We start from the raw sequence: 10,104 nt of genomic DNA, 5'->3' as shown, positions 1-10,104 counted from the left end.
TCGCGCTTTGACGGCCGCCGGCTCGCGGGTTATTTAAGCCCGACCCCGGCCACGCCTTGTTTGCCTCGCACAGGGCTACGACGACGCGTCACTCCCTCACCTCCCTGTCGCCTGTGCCGCCGCGCGCCGTCGTCACCTCGCGGGGGCGGGGGGTGGTGCCTTTCTGTTTCGTCGGCCCGTTTTTTTTGCTTCCCTTCCTCCTCGCCGCGCGGTGCGTGCAAGAGGGCGGCGCGGCGCCGTACGGATTCGTTACGTCGTAACCGACTGACACCGGTAGGCACGTTAGCGCCGGCGGGCGTGGCCGGGTGGCCTGAGCTGAGCGTGTTACCGTCTCTGATCCCACTCTCCCCTCTGCCGTGTTGCCCTGCCACAGCTAGCTGACGACGTCGTGATAAGCAAGTGCTCGCTCTGCTCGGGGAGGTCGGTATAAGTACGGGCGCGTCTTCTCTGCTTCGTCTCCGTGTGTGCACCGCGAGCACGCACGCAGCTCCGGCCTCAGGCAACCGGACGTCCAGTACCTTTCCGGCTGGTCTGAAGATGGAGGAGGGCGCCAGCGCCACCGCAGCGAGCAATATGGGCGAGAAGCGTGTGGCCGCCGCCGTCGTCGTGCCCGGCCCCGACGTGGCGCCGCCGCCGACGACCAACGCTGCCGCCGGTGCGGATGAGAAGGCGGCCGACGATCTGCCGGCGCCAGCCGCATTGTCCGACTGGCCTAGGAGGATGGGGCTCTACCTCTTCGTCATGAACATCAGGTTCGTCCTCTGCTACGCCACCATGGTCCATGGCGGTACGTAATTGCGTCCATTTCTTTAAGAAAAGCTTCCACCATGTACTGATCGATGCTTGTGTTGCACCACCACCGCACAGGAGCGTCTTCAAGCTTGACGAGCTCGGATCGGAGGTGTTGCGCATTGCCGTGCCGGCGTCGCTGGCCCTGGCGGCAGATCCGCTTGCTTCCTTGGTAGACACAGCGTTCATCGGCCGCTTAGGTGAGCATGCGTCACCCTGACATGTATGCTTTCTCTGACGTTGCCATGGTTGCGTCTTGCTCACTCTTGTATCCCCATATACACAGTGTTCAACTGTTCACAATCTTAATTGCACAGTAGAGATCGATAAGTCATAAAAGGGATTTCCTCTAAATGTCAGTGCAGTGCTAATTATTAGATAAATCAGACAGTGAAATTTACAATTATGTCGAGCTTGTAGTTTTTGTTAATAGGTACTACTTCATTTACTTTTCCTACGTTTGGCAGTGCAACCAACTTTAGCACAGGTTTGCCCCTTTCATTATTTTAGGAGTACTGTAATGTCCTCTCATTTGTATATATATATAGCAGTCTAATTGAATAAGTGGGTGTCGAACACCAAATATGTACTTCCAACAAATGCGCTCCCGAATTTATTCATTCATGTTTAATAATGATGCCTGCAAGATCCTTGGCTTTTGTCAATAAGATCTTACTTGCATGTTTCCATTTAGCTGTTACTGATTCCATAACGTCCTTTGATCAAGTCAGATATATGTTCTTTTAATATATATATTGGAGCTTTTAATGTAATTTTATTCTTTCTATCCTCTGGTCTAGTTAGGCTTATATAAGAGCTTTTCATGTAACGGTATTTTCTTTGTCGTGTAACGGGTTTATGTTGACAATATAGTTATTTATTTATTTATCACAAAAATGTAATTCCCCATTTTTCATTTTTGTACACTGGGATTATCTGTTACAAACTTGCAATTGGTTATTGTGAGACGTGCTGAGCTCTTTTTCTTTTTGTTTTCCTTTTCGTCTAGTTGTGTCATGATATCTCCATTCCCACTACCAATTTTAACATGCCCATTTTTCTTTACACAAAATTCATATAGTTGTTCACTTTTAGCCATATTTAGTTTGCTCTTGCATGTTTAAGTTATTTCAAATGGATAGTTTGTGAGATCAACTTTTTGTTGACGAAACTACAGATGTTCTTGTTCTAAAATTTAATGCTGTGGAATATTTCTACAATTAATTTGATCAGGTTCGGTGGAGATAGCTGCTGTTGGTGTTTCAATAGCCATATTTAACCAAGTATCCAAAGTTTGCATCTACCCCCTTGTTAGCGTTACAACATCATTTGTCGCTGAAGAAGATGCTATCATCACCAAATGTATGGAGGAAAACAACAGCCATGACCTGGAGAAAGCTTCTCCTGTGGATTCAGAAACCAACAATCTGCCTGTATCTGGTACTAATTTGTTGGGGGGCATATCGAGTTTCAGTTTTTCCTCTTTTTCTAGTAGTAATTTAATTCACCTTAAATCTGGACTCACTATTTGTTTGTTTTTATCAAAATTTGTTTCCAGGTCCTGATAAGGTAGAGTGTGTCAATTCGTGTATTCCCACAGAGTGTACTGATCTCTCTGATCAAGGGTGCAAGAGAAAGTATATACCTTCTGTGACATCAGCATTAGTAGTTGGCTCATTTCTTGGGCTGCTTCAGGCTGTCTTCCTGGTGTTTTCAGCAAAATTTGTATTGGGAATCATGGGTGTCAAGCATGTGAGTACAGTTGCCCTGATCTCAAGTTTCATTTACCTGTGCACTTCGTATGACTCCTTTATCCTAACTTAATTGTAATTTACATCACAACAATTCAGGATTCACCCATGCTAAGGCCTGCAGTTCGCTACCTAACAATCAGATCACTTGGTGCTCCAGCCGTATTGCTGTCTCTGGCCATGCAGGGCGTTTTCCGTGGTTTTAAGGACACAAAGACACCACTATATGCTACTGGTAAGAACATGCCCATTCTTTCGGTTGGATACCTACTTTGATTTCAGTCAACAAGAATATTTGAACTTTGAAGTGAAGTATCATTGAACATTGCTAACATTTGCTTCCTTCATCAGTGGTTGGAGATGCAGCAAACATAATACTAGACCCAATTTTGATGTTTGTTTGTCATATGGGTGTTACCGGCGCAGCTGTTGCTCATGTCATTTCTCAGTAAGTTTCAGTGTATTACCAGCATCAGTGTCGTCTAGAGCTCATGCATTTCAGTGATCAGTTTTTCATCAGTAATTCCATTTGTCGTTTTTGCAGGTACCTGATAACTATGATACTGTTGTGCCGGCTCGTCCGACAAGTTGATGTTATCCCACCTAGCCTTAAATCCCTCAAATTTGGGCGGTTTCTTGGATGCGGTGAGATACCATTGGGATACTGAAACTGGATAGCATCTCCTTAACTGAACCTTGAGAATGATACTGAAGTCTCTTGTCTCCTTTTTTTCAGGATTCCTGCTGCTTGCAAGGGTTGTAGCAGTGACTTTCTGCGTCACACTGGCGTCGTCGTTAGCCGCTCGCCATGGACCGACCATCATGGCGGCTTTCCAGATCTGCTGCCAGCTCTGGCTTGCCACATCTCTTCTTGCTGATGGACTGGCTGTCGCTGGACAGGTCAGATTCTCATGTCTTTTAGTCTCAGAGATGTGTTCGTAGACAAGATGTTTCAGTCTCTGAAAATGTGATTTAGTGGTCTGAATTGTGAATGGCTGACTGATTGCAGGCAGTTCTTGCAAGTGCGTTCGCCAAGAATGATAAAGGCAAGGTTGTTGCTGCGACATCTCGTGTACTGCAGGTCAGTCACAGTTTTTCTTTTTCAGAATCTTGATCTTGTCACATCTTTCTAAGGCAAACAAAAGGGGATAAGAGATCATGTTAACAGTACTGTCCTCTGTCCTCATCGCCTTGCAGCTGAGCATTGTTCTTGGCATGTGTCTCACCGTCGTGCTTGGGGTTGGCATAAAGTTAGGTGCTGGCATTTTCACGAAGGACATAGACGTGATCGATGTCATTCATAAAGGCATCCCTGTAAGAATACCTGGCTAGATGTTCAGAGATAAATAACTAGCTAACATGTTTATCTATTTTTCCAAGATTCAGACGCTGACTGATCGCTTTGCTTGGGTTCAGTTTGTCGCTGGCACACAGACGATAAATTCCCTGGCGTTCGTGTTCGATGGCATCAACTTCGGAGCATCAGACTACACATACTCCGCTTACTCCATGGTAAATCTAAACCCCTTCTTCTTCACCAATGAGCTCTGAATATTTCCCAGAAACATTTTCATCTCTGAAAACTCTTCCTGACAATGGATCAATCCTCAATGGAAATCTCTCAGGTTGGTGTGGCTGCTATCTCCATACCCTGCCTAGTATACCTTTCTGCTCATAACGGATTCATCGGTATATGGATCGCATTAACGATCTACATGAGCCTGAGGACCATAGCTAGCACTTGGAGGTATATCCTACACCTTATCCTCTCTTCATTGCAGCCATTTCTTGAGTAGTTCTAGCTCGTAGCCTTCAGGAATCATCTACTTCGTTGCAGCCATTTCTTCAGTAGCTCTAGGCTCTTAACCATCAGGACTCAAAATCTAGGTTGCTCATTAACTTGTGTTCTATCTGCAGGATGGGGGCGGCAAGGGGGCCATGGGTGTTCCTCCGGAAGTGATGGGTTTTTTCATGGTGGCCATTGATTAGTAATTCCGCAGCATTTTGCTGGGTAGATAGCCATGCATACTTGCTCTCATGTAATTAAGAATAAGTACAGTTTTAGCGTATGTCGTGGTGCCGAGTTATATCTGACATATTCGGGGGGGGGGGGGGGGGGGGGTGGAGGGGTTACACCGTTCTTGGTGTTTTGTTGTGTGCCGGCGATGGCAATTGTTTGTCATATTCATATATCATGCATTAGTACATTGGATCGTCTGGTCTCTTGCTTGTTACTCCTTCCTCTGTCCCTAAATATGGATGCCGTTGATGTTTTTATACGTGTTTGACTATTTATCTTATTAAAAAAAATTATCAAATATGTAAAGCTATATATATATATGCATAAAAATATATTTAACAATATACGAAATGATATAAAAATAATTAATAATTAAGTAAATTTTTTAAATAAGATGAACGGTCAAACATGTATAAAAAAAGTCAACGCGTCAAATATTTAGGTAGAGATGAAACTTTGTATGCCTATTCATTTATTCTGTGGCAATATCCGCCTTTGTTAAGCGAAACAGAATGACGTATGGAACGTGTGTACGAGAGAGACTACTAAGCAGAAATGGGCCGGCCGGCTTTGGAAGCAGCACCGTGTCTTTTTTATTATTTTTTATTATGTTTATACTTATAAACTAAATTTTAAAATTTAAATTTGAAATATATTATAGCGTTTTTTCATCATAGTTTTTTTCTTAGCTTTTAAGTCGCTAAGAATACATGTATAAAAATTTTACAAACAAATTATTTTTTATTTATAAATATGCTGTAACTTTTTCAAACAATCGCCTACTAGTAATTGTTAGTGATGCAAACACTGAGAAGAGGTTTCAAGGAAAAAACACAAACGTATATAAAAGTACTAACAAAAAAATATTACTAATTGTTAATAAGTGTGTTGCTCATGCTTATTAAAAACAAAACAACGAGGCTCCAAAACTAAAAGCCTCGTCATTCGTTTTTGTCTATGATTATAAGCCAAAATTTAAATTTTTAATCTTAAATTTAAATTTAAAGTTAATTTTGAAAATTTTTTCTAGTGGTTCATTTTTTAAGAACAAATATATAAATTTTTTGTACATAAATTATTATGCTTTTATAAATATGTTGTTAGCTTTTTCTACGAAAAAGTGAAAAGATAACCCCACAAGAACGTTTCGCTGAAATCATTCTAGAAAGAGCAACAAACATTTAGAGACGGAGCATGTACTCAAGAAATTCACATCACATCTCATGCATCGTGGTACCCAAGCCAGTGTCAACGCTACAGATGTACATCCGCAATTTCTGTCTTAAATTATATCAAAATTTGAAGTAAATAGTAGAAACAGCACGCATACCAGTTACATGGTGAATCCGTGAGGCCCTCAAGCTATAAAAAAAATGCGCTTCCACAGATCATATTGAGTGAGGCAGCACTACGCTTCTAACAGTTGCCTAGTTTTATGACCTGAGAGCGCCGAAAATAAGCATCAGGCTTCAGGTGTGAATGGACTACATCTCACTCTATCCTTATTGTCCAATCATCTACAACTCGAACATTGGGCTTCCGAACTGTTGGTGCAACAGAGGCCGATCCGCTTCGTAGACTAACAGGCCCCAATTCTATTTCCACCTTGTGGTTTCCAGGTTCAACAATAGCCTTCTTTAATCCCGATGGTAACCCAAGGATTATAATTCTTTCGATCACACACTCAGTCGAAAATTTCTTGTTGCCACCATTTTTGGGTGCGATGTTCATGGAAGTTAGCTTATTGTCTGCAAATACAAAACGGCGATGGATGAATGCCCCTTGCTGATAATCATAACTCTTCCCATCATCCACATAAAGCTCGCCTTCTGCAGCACTTGAGCTATTGAGCGCTATCACCTGATCATTGAAAAATAAAACAGTTAGCTAGTATCCTTCGAGTCAAAACAGATTGGTGGTCTCATACATTTAGCAGGTATCCACGCATAGATGTTGCATTTGCATATACAAATACTCAATTCAAGCAATAAAATCAGACCAGCCTTTATCCAAAAGGGCAAAAAGTGCAGTTGTTTCAACAAACATTGGAAAATTACATAGTACTGCATTATAATAACAGAAACTAACTAGAGCGAAGTAGCTAGATAAGAAGGTGCACGTGCAACTTTCCTTTAGTTCAAGCATAAAGAGACACCAGGCAGATATTGACATGTCAATCGCTATTTGCACATCAAATAAATGACCGAATCAATGGAATTATGAGTTGCCAAATGAAAGCAAAGAACGAGACATACTGAACAGGTCTAAACATACCAGGGTGTATGGATCATTCACCATCTGAGTTGAACTGCGCCTGAATCTATCCTTTCTTGGCACAATTGTACCTGTTCTTTGGAAACTGGGAATGCTATCTTCTGAAACTTCTAGCTTGTGTGACACACTACCCTTGTATGGAGATCCATTTCTTAAGTCGTACCATAACACCTTTCCAGGAAGGTACACTGACACTGATTTCTGGCCCTGCATGAAGTCATACTATATTAAACGTGTGTTTTGGCAGAATATGAATCAATACTGAAAAACATACGTGGTATGACTTACATCTTCATAAATTCCTTGGGCTAAAAGACTTGAACCAACCATAAAAGCTTCACCATTATTATATGTCTCTTTGTCATCAGGAAATTCTAACCACAAAGGACGCATCACAGGAACACCAGTTACACTAGCCTCTCTGAACAGTGTGTAATAGTATGGCAGCAAAGAATATCGCATATGAATCGCCTCCCTCATGAGAGCAGTTCTTCGTTCTCTGTAGTTAGTACAGCAAAAATGTTAAGTCTTGAAAAGAATTACATTTATGATCTGCATTTCCTAAACTAAATTTCTCGATGCAAGTTTAGATCATAGTGAGATCAAATCATGGTGATTGGGTTTCCTCAAGTATACCTTTTAGGATTTAGAGAAAGGGAGTGTAAACCAAACTCCACAAAGTTTAGTATGGTGCTTACCCAAATAACCATGGCTCGCGTCTCTTGGTGTCATGATGAGCATGACCCCTAAAGAAAGGATAAAATGCTCCTACTTGGTACCAACGTACCAACAGGTCAGGTTCTGGATTGCCAAAGAATCCACCAACATCCGCACCTGTCAAAGCTTCAACTGTTAATAAGGCATCCAACATAAATATTTTTTATGCGAAGCTTTCAGGAAGGTCCACCCACCGGAGAAGGTCATGCCAGTAAGACCAAGAGTCAAAACCATCGGAATAGAAGATTTAAGGTGATCCCAATCTGCAGAATTATCGCCTGTCCAAACTGCTCCATACCGTTGACTTCCAGCAAAGAAGGCCCTTGACAGAACAAATGGCCTGTCTTTGCCTTTGCCTCTCTTAACAAGTCCATCTGCTGTAGCCATATGGAAGTAGTATCCGTATGCATTGTGCAGTTCTCTGTGCTCAACATCCCCATAGTGTATTGCATCCCTAGGCATGGTTACCTATTTAAGGACACATTAAAACAAGATTGGTCCACATGCAGGATGTTTCAGTTTTGTTGTTTACGTCATCATCGCAACATAATGGATGAAATTTCACAGTACAGTTGCATAATTTTACAATGCAGTTGCATACCTCAGGGCCATTGAAGACTGATGGTTCATTCATGTCATTCCAGATATACAACGTTGGAGTTGATCCCTTGTAGTTTTCATAGGAGAACTTGTCAGCCCACCATTCTCGTATCTCAGGGTTTAACATGTCAGGATATGACGATGCCCCAGGCCAGCACCACCCATCGAAGTCTTTCCCAGTCGCATCTTTCACATAGTAACCCTTAGAAGTAGCTTCCTCATGGAGGTGGAACGAACTGTCTCGCTTGATATGTGGGTCTACAATTGTAACCATTTTCCTCCCTTTATCTGCTATTTTCCTCTGCATCTCCTCTGGGTTAGGGAAAGCTGAATGATCCCACGTAAAGTACCGCTTGCCATCTGTGTGTTCAATGTCAAGCCAGAGAACATCATATGGAATATCATGCTCATCAAACCCAGAATCCACTCCAGCAACATCCTCCTCATCACGGTAGTTCCAGCGGCACTGGTGATACGCCACTGCAAACTGCTGTGGCATCGAGGGTGTGCCTGTGACACTTATGTACTGTTTGATCACATCCTTGGGCTCAGATCCAACAAAGAAGAACGCATCAACAACACCAGCCTCAGCCATCCATAGAGTGTCAATCCGCCCATCCTGTGGGGATGCGGCACCATCCCACCCTGGTGCAAGAACGTCGATCTGCATCTCTGCAGCGTTGAGCCAGAAGAACCCTGAGGATGCACCATCACCGTGCGCGATCATGAAGGGAATCGACCCATACAACCCGAAAGGCGACTCGTGAAGATACTCGAACACATCGAGGTTGAAGAGGCGATAGGGCTCGGACTCCTCGACACCGGGGCCGCGGGTGGGGCGGAGGGCGAGCGAGGTGGAGCCGTGCTCGGGAAGGCCGTAGACGAAATCGGCACCGTGGAAGGAGACGTCGAAGGTGATGGACTGCGGGCCGCGGGGGCAAGAGTCGGTGTGGCTCCGGAAGTGCTCCTCCCAGGTCTCGCCCTCCGGCTTGGACTCCTGCAGCGGCTCGAAGTCGAAGAGGCCGTGGGAGTTGAAGGAGAGGACGGGATCGCCCGAGCCGGCGCGGCGGACGGTCAGCTCGAACGGATCGTGCTTGACGACGACGTCGACGTCGGAGGACAGCGCGAAGGTGGAGACGCCGGCGGCGGTCTTGGGCTGAGAGAGGTGGAGCGTACGGGCCTCGACGTCGGGGAGGAGAACATCGGGGACGTGGAAGCGGCGGTGCTGCGGCGTGTTAGCCGAGTAGTCCTCGTCGATCTGGAGGCGGAGCGCGTGCGGGGGCAGCGAGGAGAGGCGGAGCAGGAGCGGCCGGAGGCGGGACGGGTGGGAGAGCGACGCGGTGAGCGACCCGTCGGGGGAGACGGCGAGCGAGCCGGCGTCGAGGGACAGCGGCGCGTCGAGCGAGTGCGGGACGCGGGTGCGCGCGCGCTTGCAGAAGGGGGTCTGGTTGCAGTTGCGGAACTCGTCCTTCTTCCAGGCGCGCGCGGCCGGGGAGGAGGAGGCGAGCAGCAGGAGGGCGAGGAGCAGGGAGAGGGCCGGGACGCGGCGCGGCCGCGCCGGCGGATCCATGGCCGCGGCGGCGTGGGGGCGGGTGGATCTGGAGCGCACGCGGTGGAGTCGCGACCTGCTGCCTCCTGCAAGCCTGGGGCTGGACTGGACGAGTCGCCACGCCTCGCCGTCGGGTGGACGCGTGGTGGGCCGTTTGACGGGCCAAGATTCCGGCGAGGCGAGCGGATCATTGATTGGGCCAAATCTGCCGTAGCGAGAATGCCAATTTGGGCCGAATGCTCAAACCTTCCGAGACTAGACGGCCCAATTGCAACCACACGCTAACTCTTTTGGATACAGGTTTCCTAGTACACGCCATCCTTATATCATGTGTATATCTAGTGTCATTAATCGGGAAGGGTTATAGATTTATACATGGATTCAAACCATCCGTCGATGTGCCT

At 45.5% G+C, this 10,104-nt stretch overlaps 2 protein-coding genes across 2 annotated transcripts; one reads left to right on the top strand and one right to left on the bottom strand.

Moving 5' to 3' along the window:
* The first annotated feature begins 388 nt into the window (after positions 1-388).
* On the top strand, positions 389-4,640 carry LOC102705239 (protein DETOXIFICATION 42-like). The gene is made up of 13 exons (XM_006651108.3): positions 389-752; positions 868-989; positions 2,023-2,229; positions 2,348-2,541; positions 2,640-2,775; positions 2,892-2,988; positions 3,085-3,185; positions 3,277-3,440; positions 3,550-3,621; positions 3,738-3,854; positions 3,957-4,052; positions 4,166-4,287; positions 4,458-4,640. The coding sequence occupies exons 1-13, from the start codon at positions 538-540 to the stop codon at positions 4,498-4,500; spliced, it is 1,686 nt and encodes a 561-aa protein (XP_006651171.1). The 5' UTR covers positions 389-537; the 3' UTR covers positions 4,501-4,640.
* A 1,100-nt stretch (positions 4,641-5,740) lies between these two features.
* LOC102701426 (probable glucan 1,3-alpha-glucosidase) lies at positions 5,741-9,773 on the bottom strand. Its single transcript, XM_006649577.3, has 6 exons — positions 8,153-9,773; positions 7,746-8,019; positions 7,533-7,668; positions 7,123-7,333; positions 6,835-7,041; positions 5,741-6,420 (listed from the first exon to the last, which is right to left on the bottom strand). Exons 1-6 carry the CDS (start codon positions 9,719-9,721, stop codon positions 6,052-6,054), a joined length of 2,766 nt encoding a protein of 921 aa, XP_006649640.1. The 5' UTR covers positions 9,722-9,773; the 3' UTR covers positions 5,741-6,051.
* Between the last annotated feature and the right edge of the window lie 331 nt (positions 9,774-10,104).

Source organism: Oryza brachyantha, chromosome 3 (assembly GCF_000231095.2).
Source record: "Oryza brachyantha chromosome 3, ObraRS2, whole genome shotgun sequence".
Classification (NCBI taxonomy): Eukaryota; Viridiplantae; Streptophyta; class Magnoliopsida; order Poales; family Poaceae; genus Oryza; species Oryza brachyantha.
The sequence above is the reverse complement of the archived record's forward strand: the minus strand, read 5'-3'. Positions and strand labels throughout refer to the sequence as shown.